The sequence below is a fragment of the Carassius carassius genome, chromosome 3, assembly GCF_963082965.1.
Source record: "Carassius carassius chromosome 3, fCarCar2.1, whole genome shotgun sequence".
Classification (NCBI taxonomy): Eukaryota; Metazoa; Chordata; class Actinopteri; order Cypriniformes; family Cyprinidae; genus Carassius; species Carassius carassius.
This window is the reverse complement of record NC_081757.1, coordinates 24,699,511-24,723,738: the sequence shown is the minus strand read 5'-3', so window position 1 is coordinate 24,723,738 and position 24,228 is coordinate 24,699,511. Positions and strand designations below refer to the sequence as shown.

General features: G+C 40.5%; 1 protein-coding gene across 1 annotated transcript in view; it reads left to right on the top strand.

Annotated features, from left to right (window-relative positions):
* Nucleotides 1-1,254: 1,254 nt before the first annotated feature.
* tshz3b (teashirt zinc finger homeobox 3b) overlaps nucleotides 1,255-24,228 on the top strand; it is a 39,228-nt gene continuing 16,254 nt past the window's right edge. The window contains exons 1-2 of the mRNA XM_059534340.1: nucleotides 1,255-2,369; nucleotides 2,742-3,106. Of these exons, the coding sequence (XP_059390323.1) occupies nucleotides 3,067-3,106 (40 nt within the window). The 5' untranslated portion in view covers nucleotides 1,255-2,369; nucleotides 2,742-3,066. The remainder of the gene's footprint in view (nucleotides 2,370-2,741; nucleotides 3,107-24,228) is intronic.

The following is a 24,228-nucleotide window of genomic DNA, read 5'->3' as shown; positions in this document are numbered from 1 at the left end:
GATATTTTAACAGTTCATCAGACAAAGGATACAGACAAAACATACTATTAAACGCATGAAGGATATACACATGGAGAAACCCATATAAAATAAAGTGAAGCAGACAATGACGTAGCCTACCTTTTCTTCTCTTTGGATAAGTGAGCAAAATCACGGTTAGTGCTGTCATTTTTGACAGAAATAACACCGTAAAACTTCCTTAGTCGATGTAATTTAAAATAGTACATTTTTGGGATTTTAGGATAAGCACATAAAAGGGGCGGATACAATGAACTGCGCGCTCACGTTCATACACCCCTGCAGCTGTTCTCTGTTCCACGCGCGCGCACACACTCAGTAAATGACTTGTAGTTATTATTACATAGATGCAGTTTCCTCATTTCCGTTAATTTTATTTATATATTTTTCAATTTAGATACCTGCATTTATCTACACTCATGAAAAGTAAATATTTGAGGGAGAGTTTTACCTGTTTAATAGTCTTTGTGACTTAGAAATATCTCCATTACTCCAGTTTATTACTTTGTGCTTATTTTACTTTTACAGACAATATAACTTTTAATAAGTCAAATTCAATTCGTGGTTCTCAAAAAACTTTCATAGCATATATAATCAAAGTAGTTTCACTAGTACTCACATGCTTGTACACTGAAGCAATCAGTGAAATATGGCCCTAAAAATAAACGCCACAGTTCATGATATTTTTCACGCGGTAATTTACTGCAAATCGAAGCAATTCACATCAGTGCAAATAACTCAAAAAGACAAATACATTCACCTCACTCAGACTTTACAACTGTCAACAAGACAAAAATATTATCAAATTAAATCATAAGAATAATAATAACAAAATAAAGAGGAACCTATTGTTTGCATCAACTTGTTTGAGTTACTTTAAGAAAATCTTTCAGAAAATGTTTTATATTTTAAACAATTACGCGCTGTCATTACTCGTCTGCAGGTTATTATTAATAGTTGCAGCAATAATATAGACTAACGTGTGGCTAATAAGAAAGAAACATTCGTCCACTAAAGTCTGAAAATGTAGGCTACCATTCGCCTGTAGCAATTTGATAGTGCATTATTTCTTTTAGGATATAACATCGGAAAGCACCCCCTATTAAACACTCTAATCTTGCTTTATCAGTCGTTTGATGAAGAAGAGAAGCTGCCCGTAGTTAAAGCGACTCCGTGCGGCGTGTGTGTGTTTGTGTGTATATATGTGTGTGTGTGTGTGTGTGTGTGTGTGACACTGATGGATGCGCCAATGGTTAGACGGACAGATGCTTGGGCGGATCTAACGGCATGCACACACGAGTGAGATCGGGCAAAAACATCCCGGATCCGTGAAAGACTGCTCTTCCCTTTCAATCTGCCCGTGTGAGCTCGGCGCGCGGACACTGAAGAGATTCTGGACATTCTAGTTTTATTGAACGCTACGACTCCCAGTTGCCCCCCTTCCGAGGGCTCGATGCGATTCCCTTTGCGGTCAGATGTGAGAGGAGACAGCGCGATCGCGAAGCGAAGACGCGGACTTTAGTGAAAGAGGCAGTGCCTGACAACTCACCCTCAGCTAGTAAACAGAGAGGACAGTCCCAGCTCCCCCTCTCATCCAATACGGACAACTTCGCCCTTTCTTTAAACGCTTGTAAAAACGAAAAAGAAAACAAAAAAACTCTCTCTTTATAACACTGTATTTTGTTTCGTAGAAGTAGTAGTAGGTGCCATGATGATGGACATATCTGGAAAATGTTGATCTTACCGTCTTAAAAAGTCCATTCTTTGAAGAACGCGTTTTGATAAAGGAATTTTCGAAAGTGACATTAGGCTACTGGAGAGCGCGAGAGGAAGACTCGTCTGCTTCGCCCGTTGCTGTTTTTAAATACCTGCTACGAGCCCCACAAAGAAGGCAAAAAAGTGCTATTAGCGGTCAAGAAAGTGTTTGGCAATAGCTCAGTGATCCATGCTCTCGCAGCAGCAGCAGCTGAGGCGCAGCCCGAGTCCATCCCCTCCTTCTGATGTGCGTTATTACAAGCAGGAATACCCAATCAAACACCTATCTCATCGATTCTCTCAGCGGATTCCCAACGCGCGCGGACAAAATAAGCAAACGAGGCAGCGCGCGGGCGACAAGTCCGTCCATCTCCTCCTCCAAGCTTTTTGTCTTTACCCCGGTTTGTTTATTATAAAAGAGATGGACGTTTGAAAGGCGGTGGGCACTTGGAGTCTTTGGGATTTTCACAGAAAGCTATAGTCGACGGCTACGCGATTTTTTTTTGTTTGTTTTGTTTTATTCTTTGGCTTTTCAAATCGTATGCGATTACTCGGACGGGATTCCCCATGGATAACACGTTTATTCAAGCGACCGAGTAAGTAAAGCTTCGTTCTTTGCCTTCGTGAACCATTAATAAAGGTGATTGCTGTTTGCATTGCACGCGTTTTTACGATTAAACAGAAAACATTAACTCAGCCTGCTGATTTGATATACACATATGTACATGTCAATCATTGCATTTCTATAGTGTTGTGTTTGTGAGCTGCTACTTTTACTATTAGAGTGCATTGGGGTTGGCTGCGGTAGGGAGAGAGAGAGAGAGAGAGAGAGAGAGAGAGACATATGCCTACCCACATGACATGAGCTAGCTAACCCATTCGAGATGGAAGGAGTTAATATGACAGTGCTTGATGTTTGCCTCTGTTTGCCGACTTTGAGTGACGCGATCATTTCGTTTTCCTTTAAGCTTGCCTGTTGCAGCTTCCAGCGTGGAGTGAGCGAGGATCGCACTGAGGCACGAGCGCTTTTCCTCCCCACTGTAACGGCGAGGCTCTCCGTCATACCCAAAAGACGCGCGGGGGGAAAGAGAAAGGAGAAAGAGGGGGAAAATCTCGCTTCGTCTTCATCCTCTTCAGATCTATCCGTCTGATTTTGGGGTTTGAAAACTGCCGATACATGCCAGGCGTGTGAAAGCGCCCCAGGTGCCGTGTATCAGAGCAGAAGCGGAGCAGCTCTCGGGATCTCAGGGCTCCTGAAGAAAAAATAAATAAAAAATACCCTGAAAGAGAAACATGCCGCGGAGGAAACAGCAAGCGCCCCGGCGCTCGGCAGGTACGGCTCTTCTTCATTTACTCTTCTTCACCTCTGTATTTTTAGTTTTTAGTTTTTTTTAGCGCTATTTTCATAGCAATGCTGAACGTGTGTGTGTGTGTGTGTGTGTGTGTGTGTGTGTGTGAGTGAAATGATCTGGAATTACCCACTGCTCCTTTTACTTAGCGAAATTATGTGTAGGCTATACGAAAAAAAAAAGTTTTTTTTATTTTTTTATAATTTTTTTTTAATAATATAGAAAGGTTGCCTTTTATTAAGTTTGCCATGTTAGTGTTGCATATCATTTGAGGCCACATTTCTCTTAAGGACAGTAGTCGACTGGCTGAAAAAGAATAACAGTGTTTAACTTTATTCCTGTGAATACTACCTATTTTCTTCGCGTAGTTTTCGTACTTTGGTCAGTTCCCGTGCAGCTGAAGCTGAGTCGACTGGAAGTCTTCTGATTGTTCTCTCTCACCGCTCTCTTTCCTCGCAGGGCGTAGATATTGACTCCATGAATTAGAGATCTATAAAGAAGCGCAGGAAAAAAGGGCTTGGGTGTCAGCTGACTGTCATGACTCTCTTTGATGCTCGCCTTCGTTCTTTTTTGGCTTTTTGTGCGAAAACATTTGATCACAAAAAGCCAACTTTATTTATTTATTTATTTATTTATTTTTCTTTTCTTTTTGTATCCCTCTTCTCCGTTTCTTGGAAAGACTCAAGGATTATTTTGTAGCCGACACACGAGGAGTCTAAGAAGAGCCTTTAATGGACAAATCGCCATCTTTGATTTGACGGCTGATTGATTGCCTGTCATCCGGCTGCTCTTTGATCTATTCATTCCTGATAAACATCAATAAATCACTCGCCATGGCAACGCCACAACCCCGTGACGTCACGTGTACTCTGACAACCGCTCATTTAAACATCTTTAATTGCCGCTTTTCTACTTTTTTTTCCCACATAGGCCGGGCACAAGGCCACATTTACTTCCGCTGCTCAAAGACAACTAACACGAGAAACATGAACAACAGACCGCCTGAATGACGATAGGCAACATCTAAAACTATTTTGCTTCTTCTTCTTCTTCTTCTTCTTCTTCTTCTTCTTCTTCTTCTTCTTCTTCTTCTTTTTTTTAAGAACTGTCTAAAAATAACATATCTTATTACGTTTTGATTGTTAGCTGAAAAAATTGTAACAAGGAAAGAAACAAAAATAGAAATCGGTCAGCTTAACTGGTGCTAATGTCTTTTCAGGCCTGCATTGTAGCCACTTTTTTCAACCAGTCACTGTTGTGATAAAAACTAGAATACGTACGCCTTGTGATTTTTGAATCCTTGTCTAAACTTTGCTTGGAGACACAAGAAGTCTTTGTTTATTCATGGATGAATTACACACTGTTAGTGTACGATAGACTGCTAAATATTTACCACTTAAACATTTTCAGGTTAAGATCATATTTAAATAAAAATAGGCAGACTATTGAGAATCAGATCCAACAGTTAAGTGTTAATGCGTAAGTCATATAGAACAGATCCATACAGTTTGATCGACACTGATGCTCTTGCACTCAAACGAATACCACTGGAGTATGATACACTCATGAACGGTCCGATAGAGGGCACACCTACAGTCACATACACACACATACACAAAACTAATAACCTAATCTGGAGACGGAAGAATGGTTTGCTCCATCAGTCTGACCCGTCAAAGCAACTTTGTTTCATATTTGATTTAATTGTCTCTCCTTTGACAGCCACATTCATCAATAGCTCTAATGGTCAATCAGAAGTTGGCAGAGTGAGTGCTCTCATTTTGTCCCCCTCCCCTCCCCTCCTCTCCCAATACGATAGGCTTGTGCTTTACTTTATCAAAATGCTTTTGCCTAATGGACGCGCAGAGGTAGAGGGAAGAAGGGAGGAGGGGAACAAGGGTGACTGAGAGGCTTCTCATTTCAGAGGAGTGAGAGAGAGAAAAAATCAGGCATTTATGCCTTTGATGAGCGGATGAAGACAAATACAAGAGCAGGCTGAGAGCCTTTTTTTTCTCTCTTTAGACGAGGCAACTTCCTGTGATATTTTTTTTTAACTCCCTCTCTCCTTTCTTCAAACCAATGCCCCTCCCCTCCGTCTCTCTCTCTTCTTCTCACTCCATCCCTCCCTCCCTCCCAGCAGCCCTCACAGCTGCAAGTTATAAGGTTGACGACTGCACTGTGGCATACAAAGAGTGATGACAAATTGATTGTGCCGTCGTGATGGAAAGAGCAAAGGAAAGATGGCAGATGATGGGCCTTGATTAGGAACTTTGGGAAATCCAGTCCCCTGCAACCTTGAGCTTTGCATGAGAAAATTTCGCCCTCCCTCACATTTTCTGTCTCTCTTTTTCTCGCTCCCTCGTTCTGTCTCTCCCTACCTCCCTCCTCCCACCAAGTCTGGAAGGCCCGCTCAGCCGTAGAAAAAGAAAAGTTGTTTTGCCAGCTTCATTAGTGTTCACCTAATTAGCTGTAAAGCTGATGGATTCCTGACAGGCCTAATGATTGGAGATGACAAGCTCCGCACACTGTCATCCAGCCCAATTAGGTTTGCAGCTAGTTTGATGTAATCAAGTTGATATTACACAGTCCTCCATGCCTTTAGTTGGTGCACTAACTCAATTTGCTGCTGCAGGTGACAAATGGGCGGGGGTACCTGGGTAATCACGTTGGCTGGAATAGAGCGCGTTTAATGGTCAAGAGACTAAGAGCAATAATAGCGGCGAGGTGACAGATCAGAATCAAAAGGCGCAGAAAAATCGTGTTGTGAAAAAAAACGGCGTCTAAGTGCGTCATGGGCTCATGCACACCTTTGTCGTGATTTTTTATTTATTTTTTTAATAGTGGGGAAAACTGCCTGCTATCCATTTGTTCAGTCTACTCTGTCTATCTATCACTCTTTTTTTTAACAGGCAGACAGAGCACTCTCTGTCTAGCAAGGGTGATTCACCCCCCGCCAAAAAAAAAAAAAAAACACCCATTCAGACGCAGGCAATGCAGCATACACACCGTGTTTTTGTTCACAGGCTTCAAAGCTTTTTCCAGACCAAACATATCAATTGTTTAGGGGAGTCGAAGAGAACATCAAACTCTTTCTCCCCCCAGCCATCTCTTTGTCCGTCTCGTATTTTTAATATCAAAGTTAGCTACTAAAGCACACCGTTGATGGAAACGTCCACACACCCTCAATACCTAAACTTACAGTCTCCATGTTGACGGGTCGGTCCCAGTTCTTAGTTTGGTGAAATCGAATCTCTGTACGTGTGTTTGAACCGAGCGGATTTGATGTATGAAGACAAACGATGTTGATATCGGTCATTATGGTAGCATTCATAGCGTGTTTTAAGTTAGTTTATCTCGTCTGCATTAGAATAAATGCTAACTCTCAGCATTGTTTAGAGCAGCTAAATATGATTTATAAAAATATTTGGGTTGTGACGAATGTAACGGAGGCTGCGCTGAGATGGATTGCTGTTGAGGAAAGGAGCTGATTTCTGTGATTTCGTGTGTGTTTGATTGATTGCAGACAGGGAGCAATGATTAATCAAACTCAAAGCCTGTTCCGGCGAGGGTGTGGAGCGTTGGATACGTGAGATCATATGGGGAACACCGGTGGGCTCATAAATACGGTCACATGCACATAATCATCACCCACATGTTTGCTTATATGGAACATGTAGGGTTAGTTATTATTAATATAGACAAAGCTGAGAAAGTATATTATAATAGTTGGCGGCGTTGAAGTTTTCAAGGCTTATTTTTTATTTATTTTTTTCTGCGTATTTGTAATGTCATTTGACTTTGCAAATTAAGAGTCGTCCACTTTGGTTCAAGATTTTTTTTTTCTTCCCCTGCTGCAATTTAATTACTTAAATTATAATGAAACATCATGGTGACTTGATTATGTTAATTATCCTTATTAAAACCTAGTCATGATAATCAGATGCATTATTAAGAAAAAAATTATGTAATATACACCACTGTCCAGAATTACATTTTGCTTCTCGTATGAATGGATTTTTTTTTGTTTAATATATGTAATTATTTAATTCACAAAATGATTAATCAAAAGTGTGCATACTAAGGCAAATCCAGATGGATAGAATTTTAATCTAAATGTAATGCATGTAATAATAGTGAGAGATTTAACCGGAGATCTAATTAAATATCATCTGCAGCTCTTTTATAGGGATTTGAGCATTTCTGTATCAGTTTTCTTTATCTGACAGCATTATGGATGTAACATTTTGTTATAACTAGATGGTCATTTTAGTAGGAGAGGGAGCGGCTTTTTACTTTGCCGGTTGGACATATTGTTACACTGAAATTACTGTTGTTGTAGTCACAGATTTTTTCCTTGCGTTTATTTACACAGGGGCTGGACAGAGGACAGCATTTGGCCCTGTGTAGGTGTCCCTTCAGCAGTGTGTGTGTGTGTGTTTGTGGATTATGGGGCCTGAGTCTTTCGTCCTCCTCACATTGCTCTGGCCCAAACCCTGCGCTCCCAGGCAGCCAACTGACACTATGATTAGTTATGGCTGTCCTCCGCCTTTTTCACCGCAAGAAGTGAGCAACAATGAGAAGGGTTAAGAGCAGAAGAGGCGGGGAAAAAGCACAGGAATGAAGAGAAAGAGAGAAAGAAGGATGGGGGTTAAGGGAAAAAGCTGAATAACCTAACAGCCAAAGAGAGGGAGAGAGAGAGAGACGGGAGGGAGGGCAAGTTCTCCTCCCTGTGGATCCACATCAGGGTTGATGGTTGATAAACAGAATTCTTTTTCCCGAATCTTCCGTCATGGCTCCCATTAGCTTGACAGCTGTCAATTAGGGCTCCCTTGGTCTCGCGGGCTGCAGTTTATTGCAGGCGGTTGATGCTGTCATTTCCCTCACAGTTTCGCCTTGAGCGTTATCAGGAGCGTTCACACAGTCAATAGCTGATGCATCAGCACTTATTTCTTAAATTGGCTCACAAGGATGCATCCTTCCCTCATTTTTCCCCCTTTCTTACCATCTCTCTTTCTCTCCTTCTCTGTTTCTCTCTCACACTTCTTTTCTTTTCCTCCCCTCTTTTCCAGAGATTGTTTGGTGAAGATATGATGATGAATGGTGACTGCAGCAGGGTTAATGAGAGTGCAGGGCGATTCCATTTTTTTGAGTGTGACTCGCTTTTTACACACACTTCAACTATTTTGACAATCGATTTATCTATTGATTGTTTTTTTTTTATCGGTTTATTTATCGCATCTTGACCACTGCTCTCATCCAGCAGTTGTGCTACATAATGTGTGCAAAAACAGTTTGTAATATAAAGGTTACACTATGAGTTTGAAAGCAACAGGACAGTTTGCAAAAAAACTGTATTTAAGTAATGTAAGGGACATTCATGATTTTTTTAGTAAATCAGTAAAAGTTACTGTTTATGTTAAAATCCCATCAAATGCAATGTATTTATGATTTAAGGCGTTACCTAAATGCATTGTTTAAAAGTGAATATTGTTTTGATCAAGAGAATTTCCCTCCCTTTCTTTTTTTGCTTAGAGTGATCTAAATGCAGACACATTTTAAGTTTAATGCTGACAGTAATCGCTCGCCTGCTGTTAGTTCATATTATTTTGCAAAATAGAAAATGCTGGCATTATAAGAATGTAATATAAAATATAATATAAGTACATTGTTATATATTATATTTATTTATTTATTTTTTAATCAAATGTCTTTTTCACTAATTTGACTAATTACTAATTTAAAGTAACTTTGTTGATGGAGCTTCTCCTTGTACAACTTGAATCCATAACTGAATCCATAATATATATACATATTTTATAATCAATTATGATTATTTTATTAGTTACTCTATTATAAAACATAGAACTATATTTTTCATTCCTGATTCAGTGGATTGTTTAAAATGCTGTAATTTGCACATAGTAATGTGAAGCTCTAAACGTGGTTAAAATATTTGGTTTGAAATAATTGTGCAAATAATAAAATATATATTGATTATCATCTATCAGGACATTAGTGTTTGTTAAATTTGACACATTGTTTAAATTTGCTCCCTGGCTTTTATGGGTTTATGATGCAGTTTCATTTTATTCTGGTTAAACATGAATATATTCTCTTTTAAAGAATAAAATGAAAAAAGTTAATTATTCTAGTTTTGACTAGTCAGATTATTATTTTTTTTTCTCACCGTTGAGAAAGTCGAAAATTTAAAATAAATTAAGCGTTGTTAGTGACGTTTAAACTAAACATTTTGATTAGCGTATCTGCCATTTACACGTCAAAAAGTACAAGAAAAATAAACATGTCTAAATGTTTATGTTCCCCTTGGAGATTTCTGTGTGTTTTGACTTGATGAAAAGTTGAAATAGTTTTAGTTCAGACGGTTGTGCGCTGTAGTTTGTTGATGATTTCCTCCGTTGTTGAGATAATTGGAACTACATGCACCGTGATAGTTGAACATGTTTTACAAAACAGTTCCCACGGAGGGAACGTACTGCAGCAAGTGTTGATCAGATCCTTATGCTCATCTAGCTGATTCTTGTTTATTTAACCGATCAACAATGAACACTGAATCCTGCCGATTATTCTGTGATACCCAGAATACACCTCCCAGTCTACTTGTTGTTTCACTCTGGCGATTGGTCAAGATTCCCGGGAGCGCTGCATGATTTGCTGCTACCGTGGCCCACACCTCTTCCGGTGGAGGGGGATCTGGGAGGAGACAGGAAATGAAGAGGGTTTCTGGGATCTGTGTGTCTGGCTGTGGTAGATGGTTATTTTTACCCTGCGCGGTACTGTGAGGGATATTAGCTTAGCCTTGCACAAAGGTGGCACTGAGTATCACAGTACTTATGAATCATCCGGCCGCGCTCTTTCCGTCTGCTCGTGTTGTCCCGCCTTCCTGCTCTGTCCCACTCTGAGCGATACTGTAGTTCTTTGTGTGTGTGTGTGTATATGTGAGGCCGGTCCTCTCTGGCTGCTACACGCAACTGTGTGAGTTCCAGTGTAGTCCAGTGAAATATGGGCGCGGGGAAATAATCCCTGTCATGTCAAAGAGCGATGGGGACGTGCCGAGGGAGGCAGAGAAAATGACACAGAGGGAGAGTTAGTTTGGGGGCAGGGACTAGATGGTAAAGATTTTGGCAGGGGGCTGGTTGTTGGTTTGGTTCAGAGTGTCACTTGAGTCTGTGTATGTGTGTGTAAAAATTCCTCCACAGAAATGGCAGGGGTCTTGTCCCACTCGTCTCAGCACCCTCCTACTCTTTCACTCTGAGCCTGAAAACTGACAGCCATCGGTATTGTGCCGCTTTTTTATCACAGTGCGTGTGTGTGTGACGTGCAGGCTGCTTTGTGATGGCGGTGCCGGTGATGAAAGGCAGAGCAGCAAAGAATGAGAGCGAGAGAGGGGCCCTAGTAATCAGGGCCAGCCTGAGCTCTGACATCCTTCTCCGGCCTGACAGGCCTCTTCCTCCTTCTCTCCTCACTACCCTGACTAGACGAAAGAGAGAGGGGGCGGCCCTCAAACGCTCACAAACTCCTGCTCTCTCATGTCCTGATCAGTTTCAGATGCTGGGAATTATCCCTCCTCCCTCCACGTTGTGTTTTATTTAATTAGGGCAGAGGAAGACAAGGGGAACGCAACACACAGGGGTTGGGGATGTTGTTAACTCTGCCGGAGTCCCTGGTGCATGTGTGCCTGTTTGTCCACGTCTGTGCAACCTCGGCGGACATATATGAGTGTTTACGTACGATGATGTGCATTTTCCTGTGTGCCGGCATTTCCTTCCTGTGCATTCCTGCGTTTGAATGTGTTCGTACGCATCGCCTGCTCGGGTTAGTCACTTCGGTTCTTGGCAGAGGCAGGCAGGTGTGAGGGGCAGAGCGAAGGAGGCAGGCTGAGAGAGAGAGAGAGAGCGAGAGAGGAAGTCTGTTTTATTTTATACTGTGGGCCTGTTGCTAATTAATGTTTCTTGGTAGGATTCTGTCTGAGTTGAGTAATGTTTTTGATCTTTATGCCTGATAACTGCATACCTAATGAGATTTCAAAGCTTCTCGAGATGTGTGTGCGCTGCTCCCTGCAATTATTGACAGATGCCTTTTCTCCGCCATTGGGTTCGGCACCATAAATCCTCTGGCTGTAATGAGCTTGAGAAGTGCCACCCTGCCAGTGAGCTAATGAAAGAGAGCGAGAGAGAGAGAGAGAGAGAGAGAGAGAGAGAGAGAGAGAGAGAGAGAGAGAGAGAGAGGGAGGGTGGAGGGGGGATCACGCTTCCTTGACACATTTTTTTCTTTAAATGCACTCTGCAGATGTCAGGCCCCCACTGCCAGTGTGTTAAAAAAGAAAAGAGCATTAGATAGAGGAAGGAAAAAGAGAGGACGATTTTTACAGTAAAGGAGGGGTGAGTTGAAGCCTGCCTTTGAGGAGACATGAGAAGGGATGAGTAGAGAGTTTCGGTCGGTCGGTTGGCGAGCCGTTTCGGGTTTCATTTCTGCGCCGAGGTCGTTTGTCTGCCGCATGTAGTTTTTATTTGAAATAGTAGTCGCGTTGTTGCAGAACTTGACTTTGATTGATACCCTTGCCCTCTCGCACTACTCGGAGCCAGGTTTTTTTTAGGACTTCTTTCTCATACATAGTTTTTTTCCCCTTTCTTTCCCTTGTTGGCCTGTTTCCTCTTCCTTTTTTTTTTTTTTTTTTTTAAAAAGGACAGTATGAAGGAAAGAAAGTGAGGTGGAGCAATAAACAAAAAATTAAATAAAAATAAAAGCCGGCCTGTTCTCTGATTCCCACACGCACAGATACAATGCTTCAGACTTTTTGATGCCGTCCTGAACCCGGATAGCATGACCAGAGAGAGTGAAAGAAAGTGAGAGAGAGAGAGAGAGAGAGAGAGAGAGAGAGAGAGAGAGAGAGAGAGAGAGGCGCTCCATGCCAAACAGTCGATTTCCCCAGCTCCTCAGCACGGTCATACATCATGGACCCACCCTTCTCTCCTGACAGAATGACATGTGTCATTTATCAAATAGGCCCTTGCCAAGGAGCCCAGTGTTAGGGGCTGTCCCCCCCTCGGAGAATTGCCACTGCCTCCACGCCACCAAGGGGTCTGCACAGCCAGGGGAGGGGATGGCGGATGAGGGGGAGACACGATAGGTCCGCTAACAATGCCACTCAAATCTTTCCCCAGAATTCCTCTGTTTTTATGTTTGCGCATTTTCTTTTCTTTTTATTCAATATCGTACTAACAGAAGTTTGTGTTTATTTTTGAGGTCAAGGGAAGTCGTAGGTTTTATAAGTTAGCACACATGTTCTGATTCGTGAAGACCACGTCTGTGCGCACGTCTGGCTGTCAGGTATCAGTCAGAACCTAAATCTGCCGTCCCCTGCCCTCCCTCTTCCCTCCTGCTGTCCCTCCTTCTGCCTCTCCAGGGGACTGCACGAGTGAATCGGAGCTCTTTCGCTTTCCCATGATTCAAAGGAGCATTACTGAAGATGGATGCTCCTTAAAAAAAGAAATTGATGATGGATACGAGGCTGGCCATGTCATTCATCATTTTGAATATTATTTAGACTGGCCGTGTAAAGCTGTAACCTGAGCAGGGCTCAGAGAGAGAGAGAGGGAACAAGACAGAGCTCGGAGCAGGACGTGGGCTTCCTCTGATGGATGGGCCAAGCTCTTGCACTGTTCGTTACCAGATACCAGAGGAGCCGCACTCTTTTACTCACTCATTCACCCACTCGCTACTCTTTTTTTTTTTTTTTTTTTTTCGCCTGAAAGGGCAAAAATAAAACAAGGGATGGTGGCGCTTAAAAAAAACAACTCTAAGTGTTTTTGTTTGTCGTCACCCTATAACCTGGGTAACCCTGACTTTTTTCCGTTTTTGTTTTCTTCCCCCCGCGCTGACAACGTTTTTCATTGAGGTCGTAAAGTTTTGTCGACAGCCCCCCAGGAACGAGGTGACCATTGTCGTCATGGATGTGAAAAGAGCGGGAACAGCTGGGCTTCATTAGCAGGAAATGAAGTCGACCTTTAACGAAAGCAGAAAAAGAAACGCATATCTGAGCACTTGAATCGCACGTGATCCTCCCGTGTTAATGAAAACATTTCTGTCATGTTTTCCTCTGTCCCTTTTGTGACCGTAAGATGAGATCTGTCTGAATCGTATTTTCAAAGTATCTATAAGCATCTGATAATTCGGTTAACGGTGCGCTCTCGCTGTGCGCCTGCAGTTCACGGGCTGGTCAGATTTCTGTCATCTCTGGAGGTGGCAGTTGAATGCTCAACAATGCTTGATATATTTGTCCATTGTTGCGGTAGAGGACTGCGCGACCATTGACGTGAGATGTGTCGTGCTTTTGGCTGCATTGAAATGGGTTTTATGAATTATTTTGCTTTGCAGGCTCATTGCTTGGACGTGGTGGGTGTACTTGGATTCATTGTTCTTGAATTTTCCAGCACCTAGAATGTGTCCCAACTCATGACAGGCCCCACCCTATGACGAACTCCTCCAGCGCTTGGGTTTCAGCGATCTGCATTTATAAAGCCCTATGGGCTTCATCTGTCCCTGCAAACCCCACTTTTGAGCTGCACCCTTCTAAGAGAGGTTGAAAGCTTGGGTCAAACTCTTAAGAGAGCTTCAAACCCATTCCAGCGAGAGAAAGAGAGAGAGAGTGCATGCAAAAAACATAGGGGCGTGAGGGAAAGCAAGAACAGGATGGAGAGAATAGGTTGTTTTGTTTTTGTATGCTCTATTTCTTCCCCTTCCTAGTACCCCTCTCTCCCTCCCTCACTCTCCCTCTCTCTCTCTCTCTCTCTCTCTCTCTCTCTCTCTTTTTTCCAGTTTTATAGCAGGAGACATGATTTATTGTGGCCATCCATCTCTGGGTCTCATCCATCACCTCCTGGTTGCTAGGCAATCATGGCAGCAGCTGTTTGCTTTGACTCAGACAGAGGCACTGTCAATCAAGACGGGCAGGTGAAAAGCATTAGAAACACGCTATTGTCAGACGGAATAATTAATCAAAGGCAAGAAAGATAATTAAAAAGATATGACCCTTGCTAGCACTTGCTCAGGGTTGCCTGAGAAGAGAGTGAAGAGGGAAAAACGAGGGGAAGAGAGTGGAGAAGGAGGAAAGCACTGGCATGTGGCATGTCCTCTCTCTCTCTCTGTCTCTCTCTTTAACTCAGTCTCACTCGCTCGACACAATAAGAGAGTGGAGCAGAGGAAGATAAAGCTTACTCTCCCCGTCACTAGACCAGGTTGTAATTAATTAAAAAGAGATCGGAGGAGAAAGAGAGAGGAGAGAGAAATAATAAAAGGACTGGTGGAGGAGATGAGAGTGAGTGAGGGGAGAGAGAGAGAGAGAGAGAGAGAGAGGAACCACATGAAAGGGTTGAGTACCTCGCTCTGATACGAGCAAATGCTACAAACGCGTACTTAAAAGTGTTCCTCTTCAAATCCATGTCGCTCGCTCTCCTGTGTGCCTCTGAGTGTGTGTCTGTGTGTGTGTACGCGCTGCGACTTTCCCACAAAGCCTCAGGCCTACACGGTGTGCCTTCTTTAACTCTAGCTTAAGATGTCTCTGTTGAAATGCGCGTGCACGCACACTTGTAGTCAGCTAATGTTATTCAGATACAGTGAGAGACAGATAGCCCTGCAGTTCAGAATAATGAGTGACCGCGTGTTGGATACCTCAGGACAGTTTTATCGACACCTACGCAGAGTCAGTCACTCGTATAATGCAGAAAGTTTGGGTCAATGGCATCTATCCATCTATCATTTTTTATTTATCATTTAAAGAAAATCATATTTGTATGCACGCACTTTATTTTAGGCTCCAATTATTGCTATTAACAAAACTATTTTATGAATTTTGTCTCAATAAAGTCATAATTTACTGCTTACTATGAGTTAATAAGGTTGACTAGTTGTTGAATTTAGGTATTGGGTAGGATTAGGGATGTTGAATATGGTCATAAAGAATATGTGAATTAAGTGCTAATAAATAGCCAATGTGTTAATAATAGGCACACTAATAAGCAACTAGTTAAAAGTGAGAATTGGTCCTATTTGTATTAATGACTATGACATGAATGCTCACAAGTAATTAAGGTGTATGTAAAATTTAATATCTTTCTAATTAGGTTACACCGTGACATTTTGAAATTAAACATTACATTTAAAGTTATTTTTCTTTCTTTCTTAAAAAAAAAAAAAGTTGTAGATTTTTTTTTCACCATTTTTCTTTTTTTTATATACATTTTTCATGTCATAAACCTTTTAGTCTAATTTTCACATCATTAATTTTGTGTAATAAATAAATTGTTTTATTACTGCCACGTTATTGTGTGTATATGTCTGTTTGCGTGGTGCAAGCTGGTATAATGTAGAGTCAGACGGTCAATTATACAGTTTAGCTGTCATAATCCAAAAAATATCTGACCACAGAATGCCTGCATTGACCGATCCGAATCAAGTATTCTGGAGAGCCATGTAATAATTTGCAGTGACATGGTGTGTGGAGTGTTTGTGCCTGTGTCTCTGTTCACTTGGTTAGACAGCAGTGTCTCCTGCACCTACATGTCTCTGAGGTAATGTGAGGTCATGTTGCCTCTAGCAGCACCTCTCCCATGGGCCTGTCTTTTTGTCTCTGTCTGTCTCTCTCTTGGTTGCTTTCTCCATCATTTCACTCTACGTACATAGATAAGACCCAGAACAATGCGCTCACCTCCTAAACCAAAGCGTTCTTCCAAATGTTACATTCATATCAAAGTTTATGATAAATTTCAGAATTCACACAGCAATCGTCGTGCATACCACTTCAGTGTTTTGGCTCAGAATGGTAATAAAAGTTTTTAAAACATTAATATGACACTTTTCCCGCATGCTAGATGAAACATGAGGGCGCGTCTGTGCTGTATGTTTAAGTAGTGTTTTGTTAGTCATTATCAGATAAAAGAGTGGCTCTAATCTTTTCACACAGGTGCAGACTGAAAGTCCAGTCAAAACAGTGTAAAACGCATTCATAGACGTCACACTGACATGGTTTGCCCTTTGTGTAAATGGAGAAAAATAGCTTTGCTGCTCCGGCTCGTACCATAAATATGCCTCGGATAGACACGACTACTCTCACACCTCCTCAACATACTTTTCTGATAAAATTATAGAGATGGAAATGTCAAGGCTCTTAACTCAGTGTCTGTGAGAGTGTTAGAGTTGTTTTTTTTCACAGGGTGGTTGCTAAAAAAGGTGTTGTTCAGGCTATATCTGATTAGGGTTTGATATGTTTGACATAAAACTATTAGTTTGCAGATTAATATGATGAGCCTTGCTTTCGGTATTATGATAATGTGTCAACTGAGAGATATTTTGTTGCATCATTTATACTGTGGTATGTTATATGTGCGTCACTTTTAGTAGACATTTCACATTATTAATGAGAAGAAACAGGTCTGGATATGCCCCCCCCCCCCAAAAAAAAAAAAAAAAAAAAAAAATGAAGTGAATAAGAATTGAAGGCATGTGACACAAAACAGGGATTATTTGAAACAGTACAGACTTGGTGACTTTTGTTTTCAACTCAAGTGTTGAACAATGCAGAGTTGTTTTTGCACTGGTGTGAGACGTATCGTTCATTGGTTATGTTATGTTTGGATTCATTTTAAAAGCACCTTTCAGTAAAGTATTGGATACAATGCATTATCCAAAAATAGCCATTAAAAAATAAAAAAAATATATAATAAATACAAATCCAACAGATTTCCTGTAAAAAAAATTACTATATTGTTGTAACATTGTGATATAAAATAAGTTATTCCATAATAAAATATTTGTATTCATAATACGCCCCTACCTTGGATGCTAGTTTATGTTAGGGAACTTGAGAATGTTAAAATGTTTCCCTAGCGTCCCTGCTCTGCTCTCAGTACATAATCAATCGCAAGTTCAGTCACTGGCTCTCAGTAAATGTGTAGCTAAATGGCTTATCAGCGTAATCTCTCTTCGCAGTTGCACTTGTGTCAAACATGGGTTTAAGTGATTTATTGAGTCACTGTGAGGTTATATATTGACCTGCTCCTGGGTCAGTCTCTGTAGCTGCTAGTTATGCACTGAAGTCAAACATTACACTAACTCTCGCGACTGATTGCCGATGCAAATTTTGTCCGCTTTAATACAGAAACCTAATTTGACAGGGGCGGTGAATGTAAAAAAAAATAATAATAATAAGTGCCTCTGAAATGAAATGGTTTAAAATGGCCCCAGTGTGGATTCTATATTAACAATCTGGATTGTTAATGTAACATTTCGTAAAAAAATGGCTTTGGGTGCTGCTTTGGTTCGTTTAGTCTTACTGACTTACATACATTTTGCTATGGCCTTGAACTCCCTTGCAATCACATCTGTGAACTACAGATGAAAATAATAATAATAATATTAATAATAATAATAATAATAATAATACTTAACGAATACTAAAATATGATACTTCTTTTTAAATTGTTCTAAAATTATGTTTAGAAAGCAGGAACATTTGTTTTATTATTAGTAGTAGCATTAAACTACTTTGTTGCATGCATTGATATTTTGATTTTATTTGATTTATTTTATTTGATTGCATATTTTATGTAGTTATTTTGAGTTTCTACTTGAATTTATTCTTGTATTTTAAGACGTTTTCATACTTGCTGTTCCTTAACATATTTCTTATATTTTCGTTTAAGAAAAAAAATGAAGAAACTAAGGAGTGTAATTCACTCCTCCCCTCTCCTGCGGCTGTCTGTGGCGCTTTTTGATGACACGGTCCACATCACGTCTGCTGTGCGCTTGAGAGGATGTCCCTCTCCCGGCTGATAAGGCCCCCACTGTTTATGAATTCCTCTGGCTCGATCCAGTCACCCAACCCTGGAATTCAGTGGAGGAAAAGTTTGTGTGCCAGAGTACGTCTCTGTGCTCCCAGCTGTGCGTATAAAACCACAAATGTTATGACGCTGACAATCTTACCCACTTATCTTTACCATAGTGTGTTAAGTACACATATGCATGTCTGAGCAGGAGGTATTTCACTGTGTGTGTGTGAGTGGATGTGAAACGAAGCTTTGAATGACTCAAATTAATTTTTGGCTGTGTAATTGAATTGCATACATGCTGCACATGAGTGTAGCAGTTTGGTCAGAGATCTGGACGTACAGCTGTCCCACACCCAGCAACCATTACAAATCACTATTTCACCTTAATAACACAAACACTGCTTTATTCCTGTATACACACTCACACACACACACACACACACACACATATACATGTGTATATATATATATATATATATATATATATATATATATATATATATATATATATATAAGGCTATGTGTGCACTAATATTATTCTGTTTTATATATGTGTTTTATAACACATTTGGATTCAGTATTAAAGCTGCTCTCAATTTTTCACTATTCCTCCATTAGTAGTGTTTCTATTGTAGGCTGAGGGGGAAAACAATCTGTTATACCTCTGGCTATGTTTTGTGTTTGTGTGTGTGTTTGGGGTGTTGGGGACTGCTGTGGCTGTGTGTTTGCTTATCTCTCCATCGTGACACAGGGAACTGCGCTACATTAATACCTGCGATAGGGACTGTCTGCCTCGCACCTCTCTACAATGCAGATAAGCTTCAGCTCTGGAGGATTATCAACAGAGCCCGCACTCACACACACATACACACATGCTTTATTTATTGTTTGGAGGTGCTGCAAGAAAAGAGAGAGAGTAGAAGTGGTAGTGAATAAAAAAAAAAACACGAGACTAGGGAGAAGATGGTATCAAGCAAAAATTGGCAAACTTTAGAGTCTTTTTTTTATCTTCCCTGATGCACACACACACTCACACAAAGATTTGTTCAGGAAGAAGGGAGTGTTCTTGCTGTCTGTCTTTGTCTCACAGGTTTTTTATTCCACTGGAGTGAAGGGTGGTGACATGTTTTAAAAGTTATCTTGATAGTGATATATTATGTGATACTGACCACTGGATTTATTACGACAAAAATTAAATTAAAACAATAAATCCGAATATCAAAGAATAAATTCTTAGCACACATGTTCTGACATATCAAGCTGTGACGTTCATATGCAGGTGACTCTGGTTCGAATCCGGCATGTCATATCATAATCCTGCGCTTCCTGTGCTCCCTCTGCAGTTGTATATGTACTAAAGCAGCTAAATTAAAACAAATAAAAATGACTAAAACCCTCTTAATCTTTAAAACTGGTCTTGAGCTAAGCAGTGTCAATTCTCATGTTTTTTTTTTTTTTTTAGTAAGTTCGGGTTCCAAAGCAGGTGTTTCAGAACATCTGTGACATTTAGAGTTTCTCATTCTCTCGGTAAGTGAGAAAGGCAGTGTGTGTATCATTTGTGCTTCATATTATTGAGTAGACCATGACCATACATGTGCAGCATTGCCAGAATTTATGATTGTGTTTTATAAGGCGACACTGGTTCTTTGTAACGTGCAGCAGCGTCTATGCTGCAGGTTATTGCAGGAACCATGGTTTTTGTTAGTAGCCGTGAGTAGTGTGCAGAGTGTGGGTGTTTGTGTGTGTGTGGTATCGATTGTATTGTGGTGTTATTGTGAAGTTCATGACCATGGCGCAGTTCTCCAAGCTCCCCTGTGGAGTTCCATCCTGCAAACACAATGCTAGGTGGTAACTCTTCCTCATCCTTACTGCATTCACATCAGACACGCTGATTAGCTTTTGTGTGTGTGTGTGTGTGTGCGCGCATTTTTATCCACAATGTGATTAATTTACAAAACACTCACATCAAGAACACAGAGAGGAAAAGATGCAATATTTCACACACACTCAGATGGAAGCAAACATTTACTCTTACACATACACACTCACTCGCACAGACTTTAATTGGGTATGGAGAGGTTAATGATCTTCCCGAGCATATGCCCTGAGGGTGTGTGTGTGTGTGTTTGTGTTTAAATGGCAGTTTAAAAGAGCTTGCACATCTAAACATCTAAATACAAGCCTTTAGTTCTTTGAGTTTGACACACTTCCTCAAACACACACACACACACACACACACAAAGGGGGTGGTTTTAACGCTCTGAGTTTCAGGGATCACTCTTTGGCCTGTTTCATTTATGTTCATTTGTCGTTGTGTGATAATGAGATAATTAAATGTGGCATCCCTCTTCCTGCTATATTTCATTCTCCCCCTTTTTGGAGCTGTGGAACAGGCCAGGCCTTTGAAATAGATACTATATCAGTTCCCAGCCCAGATCAGTGGCCCTGCGGCCCCTAGGACTCAATGAGGAGGGGAGGAGAGGGCCCTGTGGCACTCGACCAATCAGAGCGCGGCCCCCACTAAGAGGTGTTGATGGCTTTGGAGGACTAGCTATCCATCATTCACTGTGATTTTAAGAATAACTTGTCTGTAATGCAATATCAAAGTAAACGAATGCCCTTTTAGAACGAATGCCATTTTAAAAGTTCTAGAGTTGCATTTTAATTTCAGTCGTGCAATAAATCATAGAAAGACAAACAGAATAATCAAACTTTTATTCCAAATAAGGTTTTGAAATATCAAATTAAGCAGAAAATATGCAGGATGCAATATGACACTGAGGAAAACAAACCTCGTTGAAGAGTTCTGAATAGGCTTGGGTGGTATCCAAATTTTGATACCGTCAAACCTCCTCCCTATTTTACCTCGGTATTACCGTGAATAATTAAAAAATGATGACGTAAAGCTGAGACAGAATCACCAAACTGTTGGCTTGTGCCTAAACCATTCAGAAACTGAATACCAAAAACTAATACTGAAACAATAACAAAATTACATGCACAACAATATTAACAACTTTTATTAGCAACAAATAGCAATAGTCAAACAGAATTAAATTAACATAAAAATACAGAACAGTTTTTGCGCAGAGACACGCACACAAATCAATAAAATCACTAGGGGTGTGCACGGATTGTCGAACATTCGAATATTCGTTCTGCTCTAATTATTCGATAAATAAAAATGATATTCGAATTTCGACATATTTTTGCTTGCCATAAAAAAAAAGAAAAAAAGTCCACAATAAAACCTAATTCGGTCACTTTCTGTGATTCTCCCCGGCATATTTGAAGATGTATGCAAGCAAAAAATAATTAGTGAATGAATAAGAACTGCGGTCTTCTACAGTACTTCAAATATTCTGTGGATAAACACAGAAAGTGATCACATTCAAAAACATTGTTGCGGCATCTCTCAAGCAATGAATAAACACCACTAACTTGGAGAATGCAGTGAAAACTCCTCTTCTCTTGTCTGCCATAGACCCTCGGCCCAAACATCTCAGGTTTCTCGATGAAAACATGAGAGATGTAAGAAAAAAAAAAAGTTTTTGAACATTATCAGAACATTTTCCTTGATGCGAGTGGTGCGGATGCAGCCGCCGCCACCAACGATAAAGAGGATGCAATGCCCACTAGTCGGAAAAGGCTGAGCCAGTTCTTCAGCGATGATTACAGAGAGTCCAGCCGAGACGAGTGGGAACAGTTCTTGCTGGAGCCATGTATTCCACCAGATGAGGATCCCATTAAGTGGTGAAACTAAAACACGAAGCGCTTCACAAAACTTACTCGCTTAGCACACCGTTATTTGTGAGTCCCGCCAACGTCTGTGCCGTCAGAGCGCGTTTTCTCCACGGCCGGCCTTATTGTTAACAGACTAAGGAGCCGACTTTCCCCCGATCATGTTTACATGCCCATGTTTCTTAACAAGAACATGTACAACAATAGAAAAAAAAGCAAAAAAGATTTGCTGACAGTTTCAAAGTTAAGTGTAAGCTACATTCTGTACAATGGCCTAATTGCTGCAGGCTGCTTTACGGTTTTTCTTTGTTCATTTATTTTTATTTTTTTTGCTTTTAATCTGTAATTTTGTTTGTTTGCACACATTGTTAAAGGTTTTCAGCTACAAAACACGATGTGTTCAAGCTTATTGTGTGTAAGCTTGTTCAAAAATGACAGAAACAATAAATGTTGCTGAAAAATAACGTCTGATTCATTAAACTTAATTTAAATAAACGAATATTCGAATATTCGTTTTTTGTGAGCTCAAAATTATTCGAATGTGATATTTGCGGAAAACGTCCATCCCTAAAAATCACACCGCACGAACAACTTTTAATAATAAAGAGCAGCTTAAAAATTATTGAAAAGCAATAGGTCTAAATAAAAACTTCTTCTTTCCAGTCTTCTTTCCAAAATAGTTTTTAATGAAAACCAAATAAAAATACCTGAATCCATTAAATAAATAAAAAATAAACACAGTGCCAATAGGAACGAATGGCAAGTGGCATCGCTAGGCCACGTTGTGGACCGACAACTTTACCTGCGGTGCTGAAAACCTGCTCCGATGGTGTGCTTGTGGCACAGACGCACAGGTACTTTCGTGCCACTCGCGACATCTGGGGAAAACACCAGGCAACATTTTTCCATGAATGAAGTGGGTCCTCGTCTCCTTGAGGAACTGGCTCCAAACAATAGGCTGTTATTTCAGCTCCGACTCGGTCCTCTACGTTGCCGATGCCGACAGGACCTGCCATTGCATCGGCTTTTTTTTTTTTTTTTTTGCAGCATATTCCCAGAGTCATCTTTTTTCGTGAGGGCACAATTTGCAAATAGCCTCGTCCGTATTTACTGCCTCTCCCTTCTCGTTTGGTCGAAACCCGAAATACTGGCAAACTGCAGAAGTTGTGTTCTTTTCTGAGACCAGGTCACTCGGTGCGCAACTCGCCATCTTTCCCCCTCTCTCCCTTTCTCCTCGTCTCGTTGTCACGCGATGACAATCACGCATACGCATTTTTAGGCATTAAATAAATTATATTTAATATTTAATCCTTGTCTCCTATATAAGTGCATTGTTTTTTTATTGACTTTATGACGGTATTGAAACTGATACCGTTGCTATTTTTAGATCCTGCGGTATACCATATTACCGTATTACCGCCCAATCCTAGTTCTGAAAATTGCTTGATATGCAGCACTTTGGTTTCTCAACACTTAAATAGAACCCGGAATCTGTTGCAGTTACTTGAATTAATAAAAACAATAACAATGACAATTATTATATTTTACTATAGTTACTGTAGTAAATATAAAATAAATATATAAATGAATGTAACACATGATTCTCAATCGGGTAAATATTTTATTATTATATTATCTATACAACAGTTTACCCCTCATTGATTTAAAAGTAAAATCCACAGAGAGGAATGCCATAATTAGTTATTAATGAAAAGCAATAATCAGCTGATTTAAATGCAATCATAGTGCAATGACTTTATTATAAGAAATTATTTTATTACCCTTTAAAAGCATGCAATGCCTTTCTGCTTTGAGGAAAGATTTTCATAATTATACTTCCTCTAGAACAGGATGAAAATGATAAAACCTTCTTATTTAGTTTGATGTTTTAGATATCACTATTTAAAATAACATTCTTTATTTTGTTGTGCATATTTATCTCTCTCTGTGTGTGTGTGTGTTATGGAGCAGCCCAACTGTCTGGATTGGTGGTGTCTTAATTGCATATCCTGTTTACATCCTATTGTGTTTCATTTCAGCACGTAGCACACAAACGAGTTTCCTCCACCCTGCACTTTCATCTATACGTGTATAATATAGATTTTCTGTAGATCGGTACATATATAGAATTGCCACAAATATAAGAGAGAGAAGGGCAGGAGATAAAGATAGCGAAATAATGGCTCTGTAGCATCACAGTGACCTGGCGTAGCCGGGCGACATTTTTAAACGTCTCAAAGCAAAGGTCCGTGGCAGTGCTGGGACAGCTATAACGAGATCCGTTCTCTCGTTAACAGTGGAAGGCTGTAAAGAGAGCGAACCGGGTCCTCTGCCCTGGGCCCCAGTTTTATGAGCTGAGAGAATGTACTGCCAGAGCTGCGTCTGCTTATCTGGACAAAAAGAAGCCAGTTTCAAGCCACGTGTTCACACCTCTGAGGAAAATGTGCTATTTACAACATTATAAGTTGTGCATTCAGTGACTCTTTACCTTTCAGTATCTTATCTTTGTGTTCCTGTTGTTG